The 26,636-nt window shown below is 39.2% G+C and overlaps 1 protein-coding gene across 1 annotated transcript in view; it reads left to right on the top strand.

Moving 5' to 3' along the window:
- The window catches only part of Tspan13 (tetraspanin 13), a 36,261-nt gene extending 13,965 nt beyond the window's left edge, over positions 1–22,296 (top strand). The window contains exons 2-6 of the mRNA XM_048339743.1: positions 13,793–13,960; positions 14,518–14,598; positions 15,472–15,585; positions 17,616–17,729; positions 21,258–22,296. Of these exons, the coding sequence (XP_048195700.1) occupies positions 13,793–13,960; positions 14,518–14,598; positions 15,472–15,585; positions 17,616–17,729; positions 21,258–21,332 (552 nt within the window). The 3' untranslated portion in view covers positions 21,333–22,296. The remainder of the gene's footprint in view (positions 1–13,792; positions 13,961–14,517; positions 14,599–15,471; positions 15,586–17,615; positions 17,730–21,257) is intronic.
- Positions 22,297–26,636: the final 4,340 nt, after the last annotated feature.

Here is a 26,636-nt window from a genome sequence, read left to right as displayed (position 1 = left end):
GACATGAGACATGCTTCCTAGCCATCAAATTATATCTGCAAATGTAGGAATTATTATTTGTTCCTTGACAGAAGGAAGTTAATACTCCAAAATGCTTTTCGTTGTCAGGCTTTGCCTTTATGGTACAGTCATAGATTTGAGATATTAAAACTGAAAACAACACTTTGGTAGGTATGTGAACATTACCTTTGAGCACATAATAATATAATTAATACATCACCCACAAAAGTCTCTTCCTCATCCTTTGTAATCTTTCCTTCTCCCTCCTAAACTCCTTCTTCCCACCTATAAACACCATTCACCTCAACAGTTGGTCATAGGGTGGAGTTGAGTTTAGTTCACCAAGGGAGGCTGCAGAAAAAGGACAGTCTAAGCCAGTACTGGGGTTCATTAGCCTCTTACTTTCACCTTGGAGGAAGAAGCTTTAGGAGGGGTATTTTTTTTAAATAAAGAAATACTTTTTTTTTTTGCCAGTCCTGGGGCTTGAACTAAGGGTCTGAGTACTGTCCCTGAGCTTCTTTTTGCTCAAGGGTAGACACAGAGCCACTTCTGGCTTTTTCTTTTATTATGGTGCTGAGGAATCGAACCCAGGGCTTCATGCATGCTAGGTAAACACTATACCACTAAGCCACATTTCTAGCCCTAAAGAAATATTGATAGTGATTATATGTATATATTTATGAGCTACGGTGTGACATCTCAATATATACACATATATTACATAATGATTAGATCAGAGTAATTGCCACATCTGTTATCTCAAACATAATTTTCTTGTGTTGGGAATATTGAAAATCTTTCCTTCTAGCTATTTTGAAATGTTCAATGGTTGTAAACATACTTATTTTAGTCTACTATAGAACACACACTCTCTTACCTATTTTTCCAGGCTCTGTTAGCTCTGTGTGTGTGTGTGTGTGTGTGTGTGTGTGTGTGTGTATCAATACTGGTGAATTCTGGGCCTCATGTTCTCATTTGGCTTTTTTATTCATGGCTGGTGTTCTACTCCTGGAACCACACCATCACTTCTGGCCTTCGGGTGATTAATTGGCATCTCATGGATTTATCAGCCCAGGCTGGCTTGGAACCTTAGTCCTTATATCTCATCTCCTTTTTTATTAAATTGTTATTATAAAGGTGGCATACAATTACATAAGTCAGGTAAACAGTACATTTCTTTTTGGACCATGTAACCCTTTTCTTTGCTCTCTCCCAGTTTTTCCCTCCTGTTGTCCCTACCTACAAGTTGTATAGTTCATTTTTAACATAGTCACTAAGGAGTACCATCCTCTGGAGTAGCTAGGATTACAGGTGTGAGCCAACCGTGCCTAGCCTATCTACTATTTGCTTCAGTGACAAAGGTTGCTCATGTTTTATAAAGCTTATTGACAAGGATGAGGGGTTTAAATTTGGTTTTGGAAGGAAAAGTGGCCATAGTAGTGAAGGTAGTTAAGGTTAATGCAAATTTTCAGTTATTAAAAATGTATTCTGAACACTTGAAAGATGAAGCTTTGATTAATTAAGATTCTTTTTTAGTTATAGATGAGCTTGGAAGAATGTTTTGATTCATGTAATGGGAACATCCATTAATGCGATCATAGATTAGATTGGATCAAAGGCTCAGATCAGGAAAGGTCAAAATTCTTTTTACTCCCTTTAGTTACTTTCAACTCAGCTTGCCTCTGATTAGTTTTGTTGTAGTAGTTGTTGTTGTTTTTGCAAGGAGTGTGAGTGTTTGTTCTGAGGCTTGGACTCAGGGCTTTAAGTTCATGCTTGGCCTTTTCTGCTCAAGGCTGGGGTTCTTTTGACTCACACCTCTACATCCTGCTTCTGGTGATTAATTGGAAATAAAAGAATCATGGACTTCTCTGTCTGGTCTGCCTTCAAGCTGTGATCCTCAGACACCAGCATCCTGAACAGCTAGAATTACAGATGTGAGCCACTGGCACCTAGCTGGTTAGATTTTGTAGAGGCCAGATCTTTATTTCCACATGTAAGATGGCTGCTGACAGATCAACTTTGTCCGTATAGCTTTCTATACCAGAGGGACCCATTTATTTCCCTTTCATGACTTTGTACCTGAATATATGTAATACCAATATACTCTGTTGGTTTAGGAATCCATCTGTTAAATCTAGCACTATAGACAGGAAGGTGGGCTTAAGTCTTGTTTGTGTATTTGCTGTTGGGCATAGGGGAGAGTCACTAGGATTAATGGTTGTGTGAAAATAATAAACTAGATTGAAAAAAATGACCTATGTCTGTCCACTCTAGAGGTTAATTTTCCTCTAGGCAACAGTTTCTTTGTTTCTTCATTTTTAAATTCTAGAGCAGTCCAGCAATTTCTTCATTTGAATGCCTTAATGGCTTAATATTTAACACTTGTGCTAGATTATAAAGAACATTGCTCATGTTATCTTTGTTCTTTAGTAGCACTACGTGTCTCAACCCTAAAGTTGCATGAAAACATGATGATTAATTTTCTACATTTCTGTTTACTTGAGTGGTCTCAAAGATAAAGTCATTCCTTGTAAAATAGAATTTCTAGCTTCCTAGGCAATTAATACACTGTGTGCTTTTCTGTGAATGAATGTAAGTGTGTGTGTGTGTGTATGTGTAAAAATACTTTATTCATGTAAGAGAAAAATAGGAAGCACAAAAAGAATAGGTTAGCATTTGGCATCGAACTATTGGAAAGGTCATATGCCAAGACAGCTTTTTTGCTCTTTTACCTGACACTCTGCAACCAGGTCTCCTAAGGAATAGTCATTGGTGCTATTTAATATATCGATCAGGCTACAAAGCAATGACCCTACCCTAAAATTTCTTATGCATTTTAATGGTAGCTTTAGTATTGTGCCTCGGTATTAAAGGTGTACTTCATTGTATTGCTAGGCTCTATGCCATGGTCCAACAAGGAGGAAGAGCTAGCTGTGTTATGCAGAGTTTGCTACAGCTCTATGTCTGTATCATTTGGCACAGTAACTTGCTACTCTGATTCCTTATCTGTAAAATGAAAGATTGAGCTCCCTGGCCAGGGCCCTTGGTGCCTTCTGGTTCAGTGATTTTGTGCAGTCTCTGAGTCTTGGCTGAGAATTTTTGAGTTTCTTGTTTCTTCTCTGTCAGAATTTATCTGCTGGTAGGTTTGCTCCTGCCACTGTCTCTTGCTATTTGTTTGGTGAAGCTAGGCCAATTTTAGACACTTTAATAATCTTGTTCAGTGCCTTTTTCCATTACAGCCCTTTTTATATGATCTAGTTTTGTTTTAAAGAGAAAACAGGAAAGGTTGACACTTCCTGCTCATAAAAACATCATTATCAAGGACTTAACAGAGCCATAATCTGTTTTTATCAGCATTCTGTCTCGCAGAGGAAGGAAACTTATTTGTCATAAGCCTAAATTTATTTTCTATTATAATCAGTTTCATGAGGAAACTGTTATTATAATTGAACAAAGGGTTCCTTCCAGTTCCTTTGTATACTAAGTTACATTGACAAGCTTAGACTTTTAATTATGCAGTTAGAATTAATTTTATTTGAATCAATAATTTTCACATCACTAGTTTAGAAGACTTCTATAATCTTGTTCTCTACAAAATTGCAAACCAACAATAGTACGTAATTACCACTACTCAGAAATAAATTGTTTTATTATTGTCTTTAAAGGCTCCTTTTAAGCACAAGTTAAAGAAACCTTATAATCAAATCCTAGAGACAGATTAAAATTATTTAGGTGGTATTTCTAATTTAAAAAGCTAATTATGGATATTTAGCTGAATTTTGTTGTGATGCTTCAGAAACCTCAGTTGCACACAAGTATGTTTTCTCTGATTTCCTCTACTGTATTTTCCTGTATTTTATTTATTCTATTTATTTATTTCTTCTCATACTTGTTCAGCCTGCTTTATAGGCTTGCTGTTCCATCTTTTGAATAATTTGTGTTTGTGCGTGTATAGGAGGGGGCGTAGGGTGGTATATTGGCTCGTACTTGATCCCACTCAAGTGTCATAGTCCTAGAGAGCTGCTCTCCTTTCCTTCCCTTCCCTGCTCTTCCTATTCCTTCCATCCCCCTCTCCCCGCTCCCCTCCTTGGTACTGGGAAACTAACATAGGACCTCACACATGCTAGCCAAGCCAATACCACTTGAGCTACCCCCTAGACTGAGAAATACATTTTGTTATACATGTGTGGAAAGTCATTAAATTATTACTGCCTTGAGGTATAGACAAAATTCCCTTGTAAGAAGATGCTGTTAAAAATCTTCTCCATCCCTCCTCCCTCCTCCCTCCTCCCTCTCCCTCTCCCTCCTCGCTCTCCCTCTCCCTCTCCCTCTCCCTCTCCCTCTCCCTCTCCCTCTCCCTTCTTCTCCCCTCCTCTTATTTTTTAAAAACAGGGTTCCATTGTGTAACCTGGACTTTGTTTAAACTCAAGAGCTTCATGCCTCAGCCTCTTGAGTGTTCGGATTATGGATGTGTTCTACCAATCCTAATTTCAAAAGTTTCTTGTTTGAGTTAGGAAGTATTTCATATGCATAGAAAATAATATGATCAAATCTTGTTAATTCATTAGCTAGATTTCACAGATGCCAGTGTTCTGAGAATCTCTTTCTCTTTAAGAAGTTAAACAGAGTTGTAGGGTCATATTGAAGATCCTTTCCTATTTTTTCTACCTCAGAATTGGCCACTATCCTTAAATCATCTGTAAGCCTAGCACCAGTGGCTCTTGCCTGTAAGCCAACCTACTCAGTAGGCTGAGATCTGAGGATCAGGGTTCAAATCCAGCCCAGGCAGGAAAGTCTATGAGACTCTTACCTCTAATTAACCATCAGAAAGAAACAAAAAACGGAAAAAGAGCTGTGGCTTAAAGTGATAGAATGCTAGCTTTGAGCACAAAAGCTCATGTACAGCACCCAGGCCCTGAGTTCAAGCACCATGATGAAAAAAAAATTATTTCTATGCATGTATATAGCATATGGCATGTTACTTGACATACTAATCCACAAAGGAGTACAATATAGTAAGTGTGGGTTTGGAAATGGACATACATTATATATTTCATTGTATTTACATAGTTTATCTGCTTTATTTTGTTACATTTTGAAATTTATTGATTTCATAGGTATAGATAAATAACATGTGAATCCTACAATGTGATTATATCAGAGGGTCTGAATTCCTTTGCCAGGTTACAGTTGCTTTCAAGTTTTCACTGCTACCAACCAGGCCTCAGTAGAACCCTGCAGTGTGTACAGCTAATGAGATGCCTGTTTCTCTTGGGGATCAACCTGGAAACAGAATTACTGCGGTGACAAGAGATGCACGTCTTTAGCTTTCCTGCTAAAGTGCTACAGAAATGTCCACTTGAATATGAATTGTAAATTCTCTATACCTTCTGTGTCATCAGGTTTCTGTCACTACAGTGCATGTGAAATCCCATCTCTGTGTTCTGAATTTCATTTTCTGAGTATTAATGAGATATAACAACTTTCGTGTGTTGATTTTTGGTACTTCTTTTGCTGATTTCTTCACACTGCCATTGAATCCTTATCAGTGTGCTCAGTATGATATGTAGGCATTTTAAAATGTGTACAGACAGTATTTTCTTCTAGTCTTAGGCTCATCACATATTTTTCTTTTTCTTTTTTATGGGATCCAATGTGTGGGGCCTAATACTTGCTAGGCAAGCCCTTTATAACTTTTTTTCCCCAACAGTTTAAAAGTTATGCTCTCGTATTTAGGATTTAATATATAGGGTGAGGTAGAGATTAGATATCCTTTCTCAAACTGTGAAAATAATGGTCATGGGCTACTAATGTCCTTTCTTTTCCACTGATTTACAATTTGAGATCTCCCCAAGACAATTTGCTGCTGTGGCTGTCTTGAGCTATTATTTATAATACTTTTTGAGATCTATTAGGATGATTTTTAAGATCATTAGTTATTGTCATTCTTTGTACCCATTTTTGCTAAGTTTTCAAGAATAAAATATGTCCAAATGATGTAATTGGGCTTAGTTTGGCAGACAGTGTTCAGGACACTGTGGATGTAACCATGTATGAGGGGCCAGTGAAGTGAAGGTCATGGTGCTGATGGCAGTGTAGCTGGGTTGACAGAAAGTGCAGCAGATGTTGTACTTCTCCTTAATCATCTTATCAACATCCAGAGTGCTCTGAGGCACCAATGCCTCCACACAAATTAAAACCGTATAGAGATGTTGACCAGAATTACATATTACATTGAGAATGTAGGCTAATTGGGGAGTGAACTGATGCCTGATCATTACAAGTGTTCCCTTGTCACTGCCCATGCTATGTCTCTTTTACACACACACACACACACACACACACACGTGTTTATGTATGTATGTGTGTGTTTGTATCCTTCCCTCTGTTTCAGAGTTTTCTCCATGAAGGTCTTGACTACTTTTGTTAGCTTTATGCATAAGCACCTTGTGCATGTGGGGTCTGTAATAAATGGTATCTTAAGGAAACATTTAAAAATGTTTTTGTTTATTGCTCCTGCTTACAGCAGCTTGGCTGGTTCATGCCAATTTTAATGATTTGTAGATGTCTTGGATTTTCTTTGCATATATGTTTGCTAATTTGCTAATTTGTAAATAATGATAGCCTTTTCTTTGCATATATGTTTGCTAATTTGCTAATTTGTAAATAATGATAGCCGTGTCCCTCTTCCCTTCTAACTTTGTGTGTGTGTGTGTGTGTGTGTGTGTGTGTGTGTGTGTGTGCTGGGCCTTGGACTCAGGACCTCAGGCTCTTGCTCAGATGTTTTTGTTCACTGCTGGTGCTTCACCACTTGAGCATGCCCCTGTTTCTAGCTTTTGTATCTCGGATTTGCCTTCCTGGGCTAGCACTGAGCTGCCATTCTCAGATCTCAGCCTCCCGAGTAGCTTGATTATAGCCCTGAGCCGCCAGTACCCTGCCCAACTTTGTTTTATCTTCACTGTTTCCCAGATGTAGTGAGACCACTCCTGTATTGCTGCAAAGAAGAAGTGAAATGAAGTTTGAAGGAAATGTCATATTTTGTCATTGTTTCTGAGTTTTGTACTTTGGTAGAGTGGTGGCAATACTGGAGGAGACTCGGGGACTTTTCTGCCTGGGCTGGCTTTAAGTAGTTAGAATTTCAGGCCTGAGTCATTGGTGCCAGGCTTGCACTGGGTTTTTGATAGGTGTCTTTACTTGTGTTCTTTTCCTTAAAAGTAATTTTTATTGAGGGCCATCTTTTTAAAAAAGACATTTTTTTTTGCTTTCTATTATGTTTCTCTTCTTTTTTTTTTTTTTGTTGTTGTTTATCTCATTAAGCTTCTTTTAAATCTTTTTAAAAGTATCTCAGGACAGCACCCAGGCCTTCACTTGAAGCCCCACAACTGACCAAAGTGGGGGGGGGTCTTTTTTATCTTGTTAGTTTAAATGTACTCTTTTTAGTTTCATTTAGTTCTGTTATCTAAAGTTCTTGGGAGCACTGAGCCTTCTTATGTATGTGTTGTTTCTTTCTAATAGTAGATTTTTTTTCCTATGAGTTTTTTTTTAAACTCATAATCAAGTTTATATTTTTAAATTTGGGAATGGCTTAAGACTGCAATTTAGAAGTATCTCTCCTGAGTCATTTTGGATTTATTTCCTATGACTTATTTCTCCTTTAGCTGCTATCACTCCTCATAATTAGTTTTCTCTGGATTGCTTGGCATGAAGTTTCATGCACTGCACGCATTAGGTACTACACATTTAAATTCCAGGTAGGCTTGTGTTTTTCTTGAAGAGACTACAAAATCTCTGCTGTCTCCCTGGTATATAGTGGTCTGATTTGTTTCCCCTTCATCCCCATCCTGAAAAAATAGCCTTTTGAAATTCCTCATTAGGTGAAGTTCTCAGTTCTACTTCCCAATTCTGCCTGGCTTGAAGTTAGAGTCTCCTTCAGAAACCATGTGATCCAGAAGCCCCTTTTATGCCCCTCTATGGGCCCCATTTCTCCAGTTTTTTTTTACAGTGCGGGCTTTCAGTTCTGTTTTAATTTCTGGCCTGTGTAATGTCCCATAGTTTCTCTGTGATCAGTTTTATGTATATAATTCAAATTTTAGAACCCTTTTCATTGTTTAAAAATATATGCAGCAGGAAGGTTTCTATGGTAACTTAGTTACCCATGTTCTCAAACCCTATGCAGTTGGCTGACTATTGCCTGTATTCAAAAGATCTACATATGAATCCTTGGAATCAGCCCTTATGTTACCTTACATAGCAAAGGGAACTTTGAAGATGAGATTGAATTAATTGCATTGGAGAATTATTCTGAGTAAACTTGCATAACCATAAAGGTTATTGGGAGAGGCAGAAAGAAGTGTCCAAGTCAGAAAAAAAAAATGTTCTGAGGGAGGGAAAAAGGTCCAAGAGAAGTGAAGATCCTGCCCTGTTAGATCTGAGGGTGGAGGAAGGGGCTTGTATGTCTATCTTTTGGTTGCTGTTGACATTATTGTGGCTTGTAACTATACCGATAGTTTCCTTTTTCTGTTTCTTTGTGCCCTTCTCTCATAAGGATGCTCATTATAACATCAAAGACTCCACTGACAATACAGGATAAGCTCCCTTAAGATCATTCATTTAGCCTAGTGCCAGTGGCTCCCTCTTGTAGATTCTAGTTACTCAGAAGAAGGCTGAGATCTGAGGATCTTGGTTCCAAACCAGCCCAAGCAGGAAAGTCTGTGAGACTCTTACCTCCAATAGTGACTGACTTCCAAGAAAGCCAGAATTTGGAGCTGTTGCTCAAGTGGTTGAACATTAGCTTTGAGCAAAAGAAGCTTAAGGGCAGTGCCCAGACCTGAATTCAAACCGCAGGACTGGCACAAAAGATACTTAATTTAGTCATATCCTTGCATACATGTAATATTTATTCTTTTGTATCATGAGGTAATATTCACAAGTGGGCCTATTTTTGTTTTTTGTGTGTTTTTTTTTGCCACTCCTGGGCCTTGGACTCAGGGCCTGAACACTGTCCCTGGCTTCTTTTTGCTCAAGGCTAGCACTCTTCCACTTGAGCCACAGCGCCACTTCTGGCCATTTTCTATATATGTGGTGCTGGGAATCGAACCCAGGGCTTCATGTATACAAGGCAAGCACTCTTGCCAGTAGGCCATATTCCCAGCCCTTCCTTGTGTTTTGTTGCTGTCTTTGGCCAGTTACATTTATCAATAACAAAAGCTTTAGTGTTTGGGTATATGCTGGTACTGAGATTGAACCCACAGTTGTCTTATATTCTTGCTGAGTTTTTTTCACTCAAGGCTGGTACTCTGCTACCTGAGCCATACTTCAAGTTCAGCTTGTTTGCTGGTTAACTGGAGATAAGAGACTTTAAGATTTGTGTGTCCAGGCTAGCAAATCTCAGACTCCTGAGATTTGATAGAGGATTGTAAGTGTGAGATACCAGCCACCAGGCTTTACCTAGATTTTTCTTCTATTTTCAGTTATTGTCTTGTACTGTTGCTCACCTTGTAAGGATGTCTGGCAACAGCAGAAATTTTCCCCATTGTAACTTTCCATTCTGTACTGTCATGTAGAGCAAAGGTCTGTGAACTACAGCCCACGGGCCACGTCCATCCACTGCTTGTTTTTGTAGAGTACACTAATAGAGAACAGTTGCACATTTTTAAGTGGTTAAAGAGTCAAAGGAAGAATTTTGTTTTGTGATACATGAAAACTACATAAATTCAAACTTGCTGTTGAAGCATAACGGTTTACACCTATAAACTCATCACTCATGAGGCAAGAGGATTGCAAGTTCATGGCTACCCTGGGCTATCTGACCTTATCTGAAAACAGCAAAAGCAAAACAAAACAAAGAAATGCCTAAAAACTTAAGATGTTATTGGAACACAGCCTTGCTCATTTATACTGTATTGTCCAACTCTTCAAAGACATACAATATCATAATTGAATAGCATAACAGGAACCATGAAAAATACAGAGGCTACCTATCCAACCCTTTAAAGAGAAAACTCATAAGACTTTTGTTGTAGCAGGGATGTCTTTTATTTTTATAGCATTCAGTACATTATCAGCACCAAACATTTCTTGATGAATAGTTTTCCATTGGATATTTAAGAATATTTAATTTTAATATTCCAGTGTTTAAAAATCTCATTAAAATAGTAAGGATTCTTTTAAAACTGTAGATTTTGATGTCATTATTTGTGTCTTCTGGTGAAGGGTTGCAGTCCTAGGCCTTGAACTCTGGGCCTAGGGGCTGTCTGTGAGCTTTTGTGCTCAAGCCTGATACTCTACCACTGAGCCACAGCTTCCCTTACAGCTATTTTGTGTGGTTAATCAGAGATAAGAGTCTCATAGACTTTTCCGCCCAGCTAGCTTCAAATCTTAATTCTCAGATCTGTGCCTCCTAAGTAGGTTTACAAACATAAGCCCGGTATTGGTACCTGGAGATTATTTGTGGTTTTTGTCTCTAAGACTCAAAGGATGAAGTACCGAGTACTCTCTTCCCATGAGCTTGCTTGAACTTTCAGTACTGATTTGATATTGGCTAGTGGGATGATGATGATGATGATGGTAATGATGATGATGATGATGATGTGTGCGCGCGTGCTTGGCTTTGATGCCATTTTGTTTGGTTAAACACTAGTCCAGATTTTCCATTGAAAGTATGTATTTAGTAGCTATAGCTGACATTTTACAGTCTACTGTAAGTAAATCATACTTCTTTCATGATGTGGGTAAGCCTCATCCAACCCGTTGGAAACCTTAAGAGCAACTACTGAGTGTGTTTGGTAGAAGGAATTCTGCGTGAGTTCCCAGCCTATTGGCCTGCTCCACAAGCTTGACTTGCCGATCATAACAGTTGTGTGAGCCTGTTTTTTAAAAGCCTCTCTGTCTGCCTCATTTTCCTCTTGACAGATGAATAGATGTAGTTATTAACTATTGATTCTCTTTATCTAGAGCTTTCAAAGTGCTACAGCAAGCTACTCTCATATGTGCAAGTAGGGAACATTTCTGTGCTCACCTGAGACCCCCAGGCCTCTCTTGGGTGGAGGTGAGGCCCTTCCCAGCATAATCTGTCCCTTTCTCCCTCATACCTCCTTCAGCTTCTGCTTCTTGCTGCTTGGGGAAATAAATGTTATATTTGGATGCCACTTGTGAAAGACTAGAGATCTCCCCCCCCCCCTCCCCTTTAGTCTAAAATTATTTAAAGTTGTGAGAAGACAGAGAAAATGACTGAAAGAAAAAAAAAGATCCAACAAACTGAAGCAAACAGGGGCTGGGGATATGGCCTAGTGGCAAGAGTGCTTGCCTCCTGTACATGAAGCTCTGGGTTTGATTCCCCAGCACCACATATATAGAAAACAGCCAGAAGTGGCGCTGTGGCTCAAGTGGAAGAGTGCTAGCCTTGAGCAGAATAAGCCAGGGACAGTGCTCAGGCCCTGAGTCCAAGGCCCAAGACTGGCAAAAAAAAAAAAAAGAAGCCAGGGACAGTGTTCAGGCCCTGAGTCCCAGGCTCCAGGACTGGCAAACTGAAGCAAACAGAAGTACTGATAAAGGAGCATTGAGAACAGGAGATTCATGCTGAGAGACAGTATTTGTGTGCGCTCCCTCTTCTCCTTCTCTGAAAACAGAAGTTTTTCTGTTTATATGAACTGCAACAGAGACCAACAATCCCTACAATTTTGTCACTTCAAGGGAATCCTTTTCTGCTTGAATGTATAATTTTTCACACGTCAAGTAGTTCATTTGACAAACTTGAACTTTACTAGTACATTAAACTGCATATAAAGAAAAACACAAGGCAAAACTCCTAAATAGTGCATTTAGTGTATTTTGTGTGTGTGTGTTGACAGTGGGGCTGAATTCAGGGCATTAGTTTTTCCACTGAAGGGCTAGTATTCTACCACTAGAGCCACACCTCCTCTTCCTCTGTATTTTTATCCAAAATATCTGTATCTTTACCAAAGAGGCAAAGCATGCAAATAAAAGAAATGGTGTGCTTGTGTTTCTCTATATATGTAGTTTCATATACTAGTGAAGGTAAAGTCTGTCAAATGAGCTCTTTTACAAGTGAAAAATTATACATTCGAGCAGAAAAGGATTTCTTTGAAAAGTAATTTTTATATGCTAAGTTAGTTTTATCAGTCCTCTTAAGAGATGCTAGAGAATATATATTTTTCCCATTTTGATTTTTTCCAAAGTGAGTATGATTCTGTTACATGGTTCCAGGAAGTGCTTGTCCACAGGTGCATTGGAGACATGCTCTTCTTCTCCCCAGACAGTCCTCTGTCCCTTCTCTCATACATTTTCAAGCTGCATCTTTTATGAGTTACTTTTATTCCCTGTGTACATCCTACTTATTAAGTGTTGAGGAAGTATGACAGTTTTACCATGAAAAAGTGTTCTTACTCTTCTCCTGGTATTCTTTTCTTTTTTGTGCTAATACTGGGGCTTGAACTCAGGGCCTTGGTCTGTCCCTTAGTTTTTTTTTTTTTTACTCAAGGCTAGTGTTTTACCTCTGTGTCACAGCTCCACATCAACTTTTTGGTGGTTAATTGGATATAAGAGACTCAAAAATTTTATTGCGGGGCTGGCTTTGAACCATGATCTCTAGATCCCAGTCTCCTAAGTAGCAAGAATAAGTTCTGATTTACCAATACCTGGCTTCCTTGCAGTGTAAAGTGATTGGACTATTAAAAAAAATTCTTTTTTGCTCTGAATTCCATTTCATTGGAAATAGCTGAAGTTTTTCTCTTTTCATCTGGCTGTTTTTAATGACCACTGTGTCTCTCTAAATTAGAGTATGAGGTAATGACATCTAGAATGATTTATTTCAACAGCAGTTCTCTGAGTAAATTTTGTATGTCTCCTAGGCTTCAAGGCCAGTGACAGGTTCTGGGGACCAAAGTTGGTGAGAGGATTGTGGGTCCTTATTGTTGAATTGCACCAGGCTTTTGGAGACACAGGCTTAGAAACAAGCGTGAGTGCAATGAAGAGAAAAATAGAACCCTATGGTAGGCAATACTGCTAGAGGAAGCATTATTCTGGAGCCTGAGGATAGGGAAGGCCACAGTTCAACTGGGCTTGAAGGAAAAGATCAGTAATCTTCATCTGCAGAGATCAGTATATTGGACTGAGGTGTATTGGTGTTTAGAAGTTTCACTTACAGTTTTACTTTACCAGCTTAGGTTCCATATGTCTAAGGTTCTTTAGTAAACCAGATGACCTGTGAGGCTTTATAGTTATTTTCTAGAACATGGTTACTTTTTAAAAGTATAACTGAGGATACTGGTAGAATTTACTAAGGCGTACTGTCCATGGAGACCTTTTGTGTGTTCTCTAGTTTAACTGTAGATCCATCCGTCTCCAGCCTCTGGTGATCAGAACCCAGATACAGACTCCTGAGGCTGGGTCAGCCAAATGTAGATCAAGAACATTTTGGGGAAAAAAGAAGTTACATCCCAGAGAGACAGACAATTTTTTTTCTTGTCATAATCCATAGCAATATAGCATAACTCCTATTTATATAACATTCACATTGCATCCAGTATTGTAGAGCAGGGGTGAACCTAAAGTACATGAGAAGATGTGCAGAGGTGTTGCACAAATACCACATCATTTTATAGGAAAGATGACCCACCTCTAATATTTGTATCAGTGGAGGTTCTGGGATCGTTCCTTGCTGGATACTGTGGGACTCGGCAATTGTTTGAAAGATACTAAGATGAAGAAAAAAAGAACCTATAAAAATGTGGCTATTATGTAAACTAATAATTTTTCCCTTCTGTCTCCCCAGTTGGTTAGTCTGTTGCTGATTGGCATTGCCGCCTGGGGTATTGGCTTTGGGCTCATTTCCAGCCTCCGTGTGGTGGGCGTGGTTATCGCCGTGGGCATCTTCTTGTTCTTGATTGCTCTCGTGGGGCTGATTGGAGCTGTGAAGCATCATCAGGTGTTGCTCTTTTTTGTATCCTTTGGAAAATTTGAATTTTCACCCCACTTAGGTTGACCTCTTACTCTCTACTGATTACTGTTAGAATGGTTACAATTCATTTAATACTATCATTAGGAAATGAATTGCCACAAAGAAAACTCCTAGAAAGCCCTATATTAGGAACATTTGAGAGGGTAAAGTTATTGTGGGGTTTAGATATTCCTACTCTTAGTCAGATCATGAACCTTTTTGGGAAGTTCAGTGAAGTCCTAATTATTAATATTTTCTGATATTTGGTTGAAAATTTGTGTGTTTCTTAAACAATTAGTGTGTTTCTTGTCTGCTTAGTTCTTATTTTATGTATACAAGCATTGCAGTTTTATTTGGGATGAAATTCTCATGTCTTATCCATGTGTTGTTTGTATTCATATTTTTCCATATGAACTTACAATGTGTTAGCAAAATAAAATGTGCATGCTTTTCAGACACGTAGTTCTGGATTTCTTCTAGTACATTTAAAGTTATGTCATTGCTTTTGCTTTATACTATTTTAAGAATGTTGAAACATGTCCTTAACTTTTGATTCTCAGTATATGATTATTCTGCTACTGGTATTTATTGTTCAGTTCTCTGTATCTTGTGCTTGTTTAGCCCTGAATCAGGAGCAACAGGTGAGTGGAAACTTTTTTTTCCCTTCTACTTTATTTTTATTCATCTATTCATTGATCCATTCATGTAGTGTTGGTACTGGGGCTTGAACTAAAGGTTTAAGCTCTCACTTGGCTTTTTTTACTCAAGGCTGATACTGTATCACTTGAGCCACACTTCTACTTCCAGCTTTTTGCTGGTTAATTGGAGATAAGATTCTTACAGATTTTTCTACCTGAGCTGGCTTGGAACCACACTTTTCAGATCTCAGCCTCCTGAGTAGCTAAACAGGTGTAAGCCACAAATACCCAGCTTATTTCTTCTACTTTTTTTTTCTAGCACATAGCTTGGGCATGAAAGAAGGGGGAGAAATGACTGGACTGTGAAAAATTTCATCTTGCCTAGAACATTGTACTCTGAATTGCTCAACTTCTTGTTTTTGAGGGCATTAGTGGGCTGATAGGAGCTGAAAAGATGATGAGGTGTTGTAAACTTTTGTATCCTTTATGCTTTAGCTCTAAACAGGTAAAAATTTCTACTGTTATAAGGTCCTCCCACCATTAATAAGGAGAGAGATATTTTCTCTGAGATGCTCATAGTGTCATTGTAGCAATTACTCTGTTCAAAACTTGTAGAGAAATAAGGCAATGAAACTGTCTACTTATAGTCAGAGAATTATGCCTTTGAACCAAATGCTTTTTAAAAATTGCATATCATAGAATAGAAATGGTACTATAATTATAGTTGCAAATGGAAAGATAAGTCTTTGAAAGGTTTTAATAGTTTTAAAAAGGATATTGATTTTTGTGCACACTCAGGTCTGTAAGCTATAGGCTCTAGCTTTATGATTTTATGCAAAGACACATTTTAATGTATACATGAAATGTATTTCCTAGGGCCAGCTTCTGGAGGTTGGCTGGAATAATACAGCGAGTGCTCGAAATGACATTCAGAGAAACTTAAACTGCTGTGGCTTCCGGACTTTTAACCCAAATGATACCTGCCTGGCTGTAAGTCCAAAGTTTTGTTGTTGTTGTTACTGTTCATTTGTTTTAATGCCTATCCTGGAACTTGAACTAAGGGTCTGCATGCTGTTCCTGAGCTTTTGTGCTCAAGGATTAGCACTCTACCAATTGAGCCACAGCTCCACTTCTGTACTTTTTGGTGGTGGTTGTTTGAACATAAGAGTCTTAGGGACTTTCTTTCCTAGGTTGGCATTGAACCACCATCCTCAGATCTCAGCCTCCTGAGTAGCCACTAGTCCCTGGCTAGTTGTTTTTGTTTTTGTTTTTTGGTAAGTCCTGGGGCTTGAACTCAGGGCCTGAGCATGTCGTTGTCTTCCTTTTGCTCAAGACTAACATTCTACCACTTGAACCACAGCACCACTTCCAGCTTTTGCTGTATGTGGTGCTGAGGACTCGAACTAAGGGCTTCATGAATGCTGGGCAATAACTCTACCACTAGGCCATATTCCCAGCCCTCTTTCTTGTTTTTTGTTTTTAATACATATATAACAAATAATTAATAAAATGGAGGATACTGAGTTGTACTGAGTCTTTCATGTACCTATATTTTATTTCATACACACTACTGTAACATATGCCTGTTCTTAAGTAACCTGAGAATTCTCTTTCAGGTCCTAGTCAGACACGCAAGCTTTTGGTTTGTTGCCCCTAATTTTTTTCCCATTTGCCTGAGAAGTGCTAGGCCAGTCCTAGATTTAGAAGAAGCATATAAACATTAGGGCTTTTGCAATAGATCAGTGTAGAGAAAGATGAATGCAAATTAGATTTCTTAACCAGATAGACACCAAGGTGGAAGTCACACAGAAGTACCTTCTTCCTTTTTTCCCTCTCCCCTATCACAATTTGGAATTAAACTTCGGATGGACCAAATAGAGCCACCTTATTGTCCCAGACAAGACCTTGGACCTTCAAGCTCCATCCCCAGCCCTGTATGAGAAAGAGCTCAGGGTTTGACTCACCTAGGAAGTTCATGTATGTTTTATATTTTAGAGAAATTCTTTTTTTTTTGGCCAGTCCTGGGGCTTGGACTCAGGGCCTGAGCACTGTCCCTGGCTTCTTCTTGCTCAAGGCTAGCACTCTGTCACTTGAGCCACAGCGCCACTTCTGGCCATTTTCTGTGTATGTGGTGCTGGGGAATCGAACCCAGGGCCTCATGTATACGAGGCAAGCACTCTTGCCACTAGGCCATATCCCCAGCCCTTTAGAGAAATGCTGTATCACCTCTCTGGGTCCTTCAGTAAGTTTCTATTGGCTGTGTAACATGTTTTTACAAATTTGTCCACCTACGGCAGCACTCATTTATCATCTCACAGGTCCACGGGTCAGGTGTCCAATGTGAGTTAACTGAGTCCTCTGCTCAGGGTCTCATGAGGCTGTAATCAGGTGTTGGCAGAGGCTGATATTCTCATGAGGCTTGGGATCCTCCATCTGCCTCACTATTAGGGAATATGGCATCTAAGTAGTTTGTAGACTGAAGGTCCTGTTTTCTTGGTGGCTGTCAGCTGGGCCTCTCAGGTCATAGCAAAAGCACCAAAGTTTGCGTGAAAATCACTCCATTCTGATCAGATGGAGTCATAAGGAATGTAGGCTAGACATGAGAGTGACTCTTCCATTATATTCACAGGTCCCAACCACAGGAGGTGGGGTTATATAGGGTCTTCATCAGTGATCCACCTTAAAGATTTGCACTCCCCACTAAGAATATGCTTAAGATTGAATATAATAATTTTGTGTACTTCTTAATTTCTCTTCATAAATGAACTTCAGATGTATTGAGTGCCTTTTCATAAGTGCATTGTTTTTTATAATTAGCGCATATCCTTTATACAAAGAGATTTCCTTATGAAATTTCCATATATGTCTGTAAACATACTATAATCAAAATCACACACCGTATTACTTTCTTATTTCTCCTCCCCCCTTTTAAACAACGTTAACAGGCTTTGTTATTCTATTTTCATTACTTGTGTATAAAGTATGTTGATCATATCCACCCCCCTTTCTTTAATTGACAGAGCTGTGTTAAAAGTAGCCAGCCATGCTCGCTGTGTGCTCCGATAATTGGAAAGTATGCTGGAGAGGTTCTGAGATTTGTTGGTGGTATTGGACTTTTCTTCAGTTTTACAGAGGTTTGTGCAAACAATTTGTTCTTCTCTATTTGACCTAGTGAGTCCTGTTGGGATAGCAGCAAGGCACAGCAGGGTACTTGAGTATGACAGCCTCATTTTCCAAAAGTAGTAGTCAGTGTTCTGTATGAGAACTAGCAATGTAACAGGTTTATTTGTGTCTTGCAATTAAAACATCTGCCAAATCTAGCATTAGCTAGAAGAACAAATGATGAAGAATTATTTGATCTCTTTCCTCTTATGTAAAATTTAATGAAAATGAGACTTTTTTCCTTCCCTTTCAAGAATTGTATGGTAAATTAGTTTTAGTTTTTCAGTGGGTAGAATCTTCCCATTATTTAATGTGTTACTATGTAGTGTATGTATACACACACACACACACACACACACACACACACACGTCAAACACAAAGATGTGCTCTGAAATACAACCTCTCAAAACCCACCTCCCTTCCCCTTTGTTTCCAGCCTCCCAAAACCTATAGGTAACTACTCTTACCATTTGTTTCTATATGCTTATACAATAGAGTATAACACTGGTATATTTTACTTATTCATTCCAAGTAATACTTTTGGTGTGTATATGTGTGCTGGTCCTGGGGCTTGAAGTCAGGGTCTGGTGCAGTCCCTTAGCTTTTATGCTCCAGGTTAATGCTCTACCATTTGAGCCACAGCTCCACTTTCAGCTTTTGTTGGTTAGGTGGTTAGGTGGAGTCTCATGGAACTAGGTACTGGTAGCTCATGTCTGTAATCCTGGCTACTCAGGAGACTGAGAACTGAGGATCACAGTTCAAAACCTGCCCAGGCAGGGAAATCTATCTCTTACCTTCAATTAATCAGCAGAAAACTAGAAGTGGAGCTGTGGCTCAAAGTGGTAGAGCACTAGCCTTGAGTAAAAAAGCTCAGGGAAAGCACCCAGGCTCTGAGTTCAAGTCCCATGAACCACTAAGAAAACAAAACAAGAAAAAAGAAAAAGAGTCTCATGGAGTTTCCTGCCCTAGCTGGCCTTGAACCACAGTTCTCAGATCTCAGTCTCCTGAGTAGCTAAGATTATTGGTGTGAGCAACCAGTGCTTGGCTCAATACATTTTTTTATACATAACATATGTCCATAAGCAAAAACATGCTAATCCTTTCCTCATTGTCTTTATGAAATGATCTTTATCCTATGTGACAGTATTGGGGCTTGCAGTCAGGAACAAAGTACTGCCCCTAAGCCTTTTTGCTTAAGGCTGGTACTCAGTCATTTGTGCCACTGCTCCACTTCTGGCTTTTTTCTGGTTAATGGGATGTAAGAGTCTCATGAACTTTTGGGTTCTTAGATGTCGGTCTTCTGAGTAGTTAAGATTACAGGTGCCCAGCTGTGGCAATTTTTCCATACTTCCGAGTTGGAAATGTGTATCATGATGAAGTTGTTTTTTGCAGGGCATAGTGACCGACACTTCAATTCCAGCTACTCGGGACATGGAATCAGGATCTCTAGCTCATTTTGAGACCAAAGTACACATAGTTAATGAGATCCTGACTCACAAAGGTATAGAGGCATGGCTTAGTGGTAGAGCACTTGTCTAGCATATGCAAAGCCCTGGGTTCTATCCCCAGAACCACTATAGACAGACGGACAAACATTAAAAAGTATATATTTTTTCTTAACCAGATAGATATTAAAAGTATTTATTTTCCTTTAACTCATAACCTCCACTTCTAGTGAAAATACAGGATGTTTATTGTTTATAATAATAAACCTTTGGAGCAGCTTCTGTTCCTCATCACAGTGCTTGCTGGTTAGATGAAGTGTTTGATAAAGGAATAACAGCTGCCCTGTCTAGGTTGGCACCCTAATGCAGCAGCTTATTTATCATGTGCCTTGGCCAAGTTACTTAATCTTATCTGTACAGAAGCGTACAGTTGGGGATATAGTTTTATGTTTATTCATCACATGTATTTAGTACATGTAAACCTTTAAAATAGTACTGAGCAAATGGCAGGTTAGTTGTTGATTTGTAACAACAAATTACTGATTATGTAAGTCAATACATGATCCCTCTTAGTTAACAGGACAGTAGAATCTGTTATTGTCAGTCTGCTGCTGCTTTAAACACAGTAAAATGATGTGTCAAGTATTCAATTAAAATTGTTGTGTATAGCTACAGAACTATATGACAAGCTGTTTGTAAGAGGAAGCATATAATTACGAAAATGGGGAAAATCCTAAGTATTTTGAATGCTTAGACTTTCAGGTGGTTCCTTGATGATTAGAGCACTGGGTTTCCCCTTTACAATATCATTGCAGCAAATATCCCCATGATCAGCCTTCTGCTGTAGAAGGTTTTATCTCCTAGCTTTTAATCTTATGATACATGGCTAGATGTAAAATATGACCCAGGATAGAACACCCTAAAAGATTTTGACAAATACTGTATTGTCAAATTGCTTTCCTGCAAGAGTCTACTATTTTTTCTAAACACCTAGTAGTTGTTTTAGTTATTAAAGATACTTAGCAACATGATAGGTTTACTGGTAAAGTCCTGCTTGCTCTTGTGAAGACATAACTAGTGAATTTCACCATGTATCTATATTTAAAAAATAATTTAAATTTCTACTTTTGTTTGTGCAATAATTTTTTCTTATTTGGGGCCTTTTCAATTGCATATAATGAACTTAAACTAGGATTTTTTTTCCCTAAGAACGCCAGAGGGTGTGAAATATGAGGTGTGAGAGTTCAGCACCAAGCTGGGCCTTATGGGGGGAGGGGGTAGGAAGGCCTCCGGAATTCCCCATTGCTTCCCATCTCTCTACTTCCCCTTTTTTCCTGCCTTTCTCTTCTGTTGTTCCCTTTAATGCCTCATTACCCACTACATTTGTGTGTGTGTGTGTGTGTTTGTGTACTTCGCTTTCTTCTGCTTTCAGTTTCTTTGGTATTTACCAAACTTTTTTATGCTTTTTCTTAAATTTAGAGAAGATTTTACCTTTACTGGAATTGAATGTATTGTCCCCCATATTGTTTATCCTTTTGATATTATGCTTGGAAAGGCCTTTCTCATGTATGTGTAAAATATTCCAATTATTAACTGTGTTTTTGCACATCATGTATATATATATATGTATATAGGTGTCTAATTTATCTGAGATGTGATTGGTTTTCTATTAATTTAGCTCCTTTTTTCTCTGCTCACTGAAAAGCTAACATTTAACTATTAGAAACAAAGTTGACAAAGAACATCAAGCTTTAGATTCATTCCAGCTTAAGGCCAACTTGGCCTGGGAGCACCTTCTCTCTCTCTGATCTTCCTTTGTGTTTTGTCATTGTATTTCATATATTGCCTTCTCCATATTTCTGACTTGGTCCTTCCCATCCCCTTCTTTTATGGACTTCTGTAATGGCATCACCAAACCTCATCTTGATCATTGTCAAGTCCTGGGGACTTTTGATGGAGATGGTTGGGGAGGACATGTAGTCTGCCACACTGGGCATGTGTTAACATATTCAAGCTTGTCACTTAGTTTACTTCTCCTTTTTTAAAAATTCCAGATCCTGGGTGTTTGGCTGACCTACAGATACAGGAACCAGAAGGACCCTCGTGCGAACCCTAGCGCATTCCTTTGATGAGAACCAAGGAAAATCTTTCATTGTTGGATCTTGTTCATTTTCTCTGTCAGTTAAGCTACTTTGCCCATTTAACAAAGGAAACACTGAAACATTATGTTACCTACAGTGGAATTATATATTTCTAACTCTTGTGTTTCTCTAAATGATTTTCTATTTCTGTTGGTGTGAGAAAAAAAAAGTGGAAACTCACGGTGTCCCCTGACCCTGAGAGTACCTGTCCTCTCCTGCCCTCATGATGTCTGGCACTGTCCACTGTGGCCTTTCTTAGCATTGTTATCTGCAGAAAAGCTTTGTATGGCACTACTATGTGAATCATCTTGTGAAATTAAGAATACATCTCAGTGGAATAATTGTGTATAACACTGTGCTGTGTAGATAGTTATCCCTGGGAAGGGGTGAAGTTTATTATAGCCAGAAAGTCAGAGATTCTATTATGTTCAGTTCAATAAGGGAAATCCACATTCCCAATATTTTTTTTTGTCTCTGTAGGAAAAGCTGTATTGTGGTGATGTGTTAATATAGAAGTGATCATTTCATTCCATAGTGGTCTGTGATGATACTGATGTTAATTCTAGATATATCTGTGTCTTTAGGAGATGGGGGTTTCATTCTTGACTTCTACAGATTAAATAAAAAGGAGAAAGGTTCTAATGTATAACATGTCCCTTCCACTTTCAAAATGGAATGAGTATGAATAATTCAGTGTCTATATAATCTTAATATTCTTTAAAAAATAGTTGGAAGTCTAAAAAATCCCTCCATTTTTAAACAAATCATTGGCCCATGCAGCAAAAAGGTATTTGACTATCTTACAAAGTTAACTTTTTCATAAAATTTCTCAGTATTATAATGGCACATTGTCAAATTCAAGCATACTTAAATGTGATCTAGCCCATAATTTTAAAGTGAAATAGTATTGTGGTTCTGTATGTTATGTTTAAAAACATTAAAAGATGGAAACCATTCTTTGTGTATGCATGTTTAAATTTACAAAAGGTAATGGAACAATTGTTGAAAGAATTAAGGAGAGTGATATTATCTCCCCTGCCCCCTTCCTGGTCATACTGGAATTCAAAATCAGGACCCTGTGCTTGCTAGTGCTGTACCAGAGGAGCCAAGTCTCTGACTCTATTCTTTATACATTCTGATTGTGTGTTTGTATTTGGAGCATCTAGCTAGCCATTCTGCCTGGGACAGCCTGAGTGCTTGATCTTTTCACTCTTACTCATCAGTACCCACCCAGGCCAAAGGATCTGATAAATTTATCTAATGCAGTGTGCCTGCACGTTGGCCAGACATGGGTGGATGGATAAGGAGTATGTGGAATTTCTTGGTGCACAGATTTCATATGAAAGGAAAGGAAGTGCTTGTTCATAAAAAAGGATGGGGCATCCCTGCTTACCAAAAGAGGGAGGCATATACTTAGGAAAAACATTAAATAGATTGATAGATGATAGATAGATAGATAGATAGATAGATAGATATTCTGGGACTTTTTCTTTATTATAAAAATAGGAAAGAATTCTATGTATATAAATTTCTATGTTGTAAAGTAACTTTAAATCACAATTCAGATGTTGATATTCCATCTTAATTCATACTTTTTACCAGTGTATTTCTCAGACCTAATTATATTTAGATTTTAACACATCATTCATCTTAGCAACAAAGATAACAACTGTAAGATTTTGTTCAGTTTGTTGGAAAGTGTAAATGAATTTGTGCATTTATTGATTCACCTGAATAAATCATATATTCAACATACTTACAAGAGACTTTTTAAAACATAAAGATTAATTTATGGTAATGAATTGAAAAAAACATTGAAACAGAGCTTTTCTGCTCATGATGATGATAACTGGGGTTTGAACTCAGGGCCTTTTACTTGGTAGGCTAGCTTTCTGCCACTTGGCCTATGCCGTGAGCCCTCTTCCTCACTCCTTATTTTGGCCTTAAAGCTTAATCCTCTAGAGCCTACTGACCTGAGTATCTAGGAGTATAGGCAGGAGCCATTAGTGCCCAGCTGATGTACGTTTCTTTTAAGTGCATTTCTAGCTGTGTTATTAGTACGATTCTTCTATCACTTACTGTTCTTGGGTATTAGATGTGGGTTCTTGATAACTTAATACCAAATAAACAAAAATATATACATAAATAAAGTAAATGTGTTACTGGAAACATATAGTCCAAAGAAAGAAAGAAGAGGCCAAACAACCAGAAAGGCTCAGAAAGCTTCCTGTCAGCAGAGCTGCAAGGTTCCCAGGTTTGCAGATCTAAAGGACAGACTGTTTGATCATAATCCCTTGAGTGGATGAACAGCTCACATCATTTCTATTGAACCTCATGATCTCTGAAAAGCTTCATTTGTCAGGGCCAGAGCATTGGATTTATTTATCTAATGTAATGTACAATGTGCCTGGGCCTGAGCCAGACATGAGTGTGGGTGGATAAGGAGTCAGTGGAATATTTTGATGCATGAGTTTCATATGGAAAGGGAGAAAGTTCTTGTTTATAAAAGCGGGGGTGGGAGTGGGAGTGCCTAGCTACCGAAAAAGGGAGGTCTGGATTTAGGAAAGACAGAAACAAGGTCTCTCCAGAGACTTTCATTATTATAAATAGGAAAGTTTTATGTGTATAAGTTTTTACTTTGTAAAGCAACTTTAAAACCATTCAAATCAAGGGGGAAAGGGTGGCATTGGGAGGGATGGAGGAGAATGATGGAAGAGGTGATACAGATCAAGATGCATTACACTCATAAACTGACATGTTGAATTGTAACCCCTTTGTACAACTAAAGACAATAAAAATATAGTTAAAAGACAATGTAGTTGTTGATACTCTCTACCAATGTTTCCAAACATCCAATTTTATTTAGATTTTAGTATTGCCTTTGTCTCAGCAACAAAGATAATTATGAGATTAATTTCAGTTTGTTTGCAATTCTTCAGTTTGTCAATTCATTTATTCATTGTTACCAATTCCGTATGTGTGTGTGTATGTGTGAGAACTGTGAAACATGAAGAGACAGGCAGGGCTGGGATAGATGGGGGGGTAGATAATGGAAGGGGTGTGCTAACACCAATCAAGATTGATTGTCTTCATAACTCAAATTAAAACCTCTTCATCTACTTAAAGATTTTTTTTCTTAGTTGTGGGGCTTGAACTCGCCCTGGGTGCTGTCCCTGAGCCTCTGTGCTGAAGGCTAGCACTCTACCATGTGAGCCCCAGTACCATTTCCAGTTTTTGAGTGGTTAATTAAAGATAAGGACTTTTATGCCTAGGCTAGCTTTGAATTTCCATCCTCGGATCTCAGCTTCCTGAGTAGTAAGGATTACAGGCATGAGCCACCGGTGCCCAGCTACTTAAAGATTTTTTTTAAAAAAACAGTTCATGGTTAACAAAAATAGAAATAAAGGCGATGTCATTCATATTTGTTTAGGAAAAAAATCCTTTCCCATTATAAGCACTGCATTGTTACTAATTTTACTAATTTACTAATTTTACTAATGTTACTAATTTTACATTGTTACTAATTTTGCATTCTGGGTAGCATATGATTGTTAGTAGGTCTTGATAGATTTTTAGATCAAGGAAACTAGTGATTGATCTATGGAACTGTAGAGCATTTTGTAGGTATGTCACTTCCAAAATTCTGCAACACTACTTAATCTTCCAAGAACAGAACCGTGATACACAAAGGGAGATTTTCTAATTCTATCTTCCTTTGTTGCCTTTCAAAATCCTGTAACGCTCTGGAATCTCCTAACAAAATACCTTTCTTGTACAAATGTGTGTGTGTGTGTGTGTGTGTGTGTGTGTACAAAGTGATCTCAGAGAGAACTAGCATATACTTTGGTTTGTGTTCTAAATTGCTGTGGCTTTATTGAGCCAACCAGGTTCAGAATCAGATATGGGGCCAGATGAATCTTTAGAACTAGTGTCTTAATAGATTATGAGAGTGAGTTATAAGTGATGATTAGCCACCAAAAAGATGCCCATTTTCCAAGGTCTCATCAAATAAATTTAGGTTTCTTTGTAATAACCTGAGGGGCAGAAGCCCCTCCCCACGTTGGCATGATTGCCACGCCCCACTGCTGAAGTAAGAGGAGATCCCACCCCACCTTAGGGGGACCGGAACCTCCACCCCTGGACTGCTGTGCTGGGGGGGTGGCGGGAATAAAAAGGGGAGTACTGCCGGAGGAGGGGATAGGCGGAGAGCGGGGAGGAAGAGAAGAGCAGGAGGAGGAGAGAGGTGGCTGGTGAAGCAGAGTGGAACCAGACAGGCAGGAGGAACGAAGTGGTGAGCCGAACTGGGCCGGCTGGAGTAGTGCAGAGCCGACCGGAGCCAGCCAGAGGAGCAGGGCAGAGAGGAGAGCCAGGCCGTCCAAAGCAGAGGAGCAGAGTGGTGAGCCATACCCGACCGGGTGGAGGAACGGGCAGAGCAGAACGGGAGCCTGAGGCCTGACGCCTGAGGGAGAGTTCGCGGTCCGAGGCCTGAGGAAGGGTCAGAAGCCTTAGGCCTGAGGGAGAGTCTGGAGCCTTAGGCCTGAGGAGGAGTCTTAGGCCTGAGGCCTGAGGGAGAGTCTGGAGCCTTAGGCCTGAGGAGGAGTCTCAGGCTGGAGGCCTGAAGGAGAGTCTGTAGCCTGAGGCTGGCAGAGAAGCCTAAAGCCTGTGGGGGGGGGGGGGGGTGGAGTGGGGCTTGATGAGGCTTAAAACTTGAAAAGGCCTACAGGAAGGAAGCTTGCTCCTCTGGAGGTTTGGAGATTTGGAGGCCAGGAGGCAGAGGTGGTTAGAAATTAAGGTGGAGGTTCGGAGTTCAGGTCAAGACAGGTCTCAGGTCTGGGTTCTGGGTAACTAACCCAGGACAAGGTAGTCGCAGGCAGGCATTGGGAGGTGGAGGGTAGCTCTCTTCCAGATTTCAGATTGTAAATAAAATCCCTTTGTAAATAAAACCCCTTCCCACCTTAAGTTGTGCCTCAGTGGATTATTCTCGCTCACGGAATACATCTTTTGTCATTAGGCAAATCTGAAGATTGTGGATTACCAGCCCACTCTGAGGTGCTGTGTGTCTGGATATAAAGATACTGCTCCCATTCTACTCTATCATAGTGGCCACTGAAAGGTATCTGAACATGACCACTTTGAGTCCTGAATGCTCCTGTTGTGAGCCTGAAGGAGTCCAGGCAGGTCTCAGGATTACTGGAAGACACTGCCTGTGTGTACAAAACACTGCCAGAGAGGAGGGATGGCTCACACCCAGGTCTGTAGGCAGGCTCAAATAATAAATCTCCTTTTTTACAA

This window comes from Perognathus longimembris, chromosome 2 (assembly GCF_023159225.1).
Source record: "Perognathus longimembris pacificus isolate PPM17 chromosome 2, ASM2315922v1, whole genome shotgun sequence".
NCBI lineage: Eukaryota > Metazoa > Chordata > Mammalia > Rodentia > Heteromyidae > Perognathus > Perognathus longimembris.
Note: the sequence above shows the minus strand (reverse complement) of the source record. Positions and strands in the feature narration are given on the sequence as shown.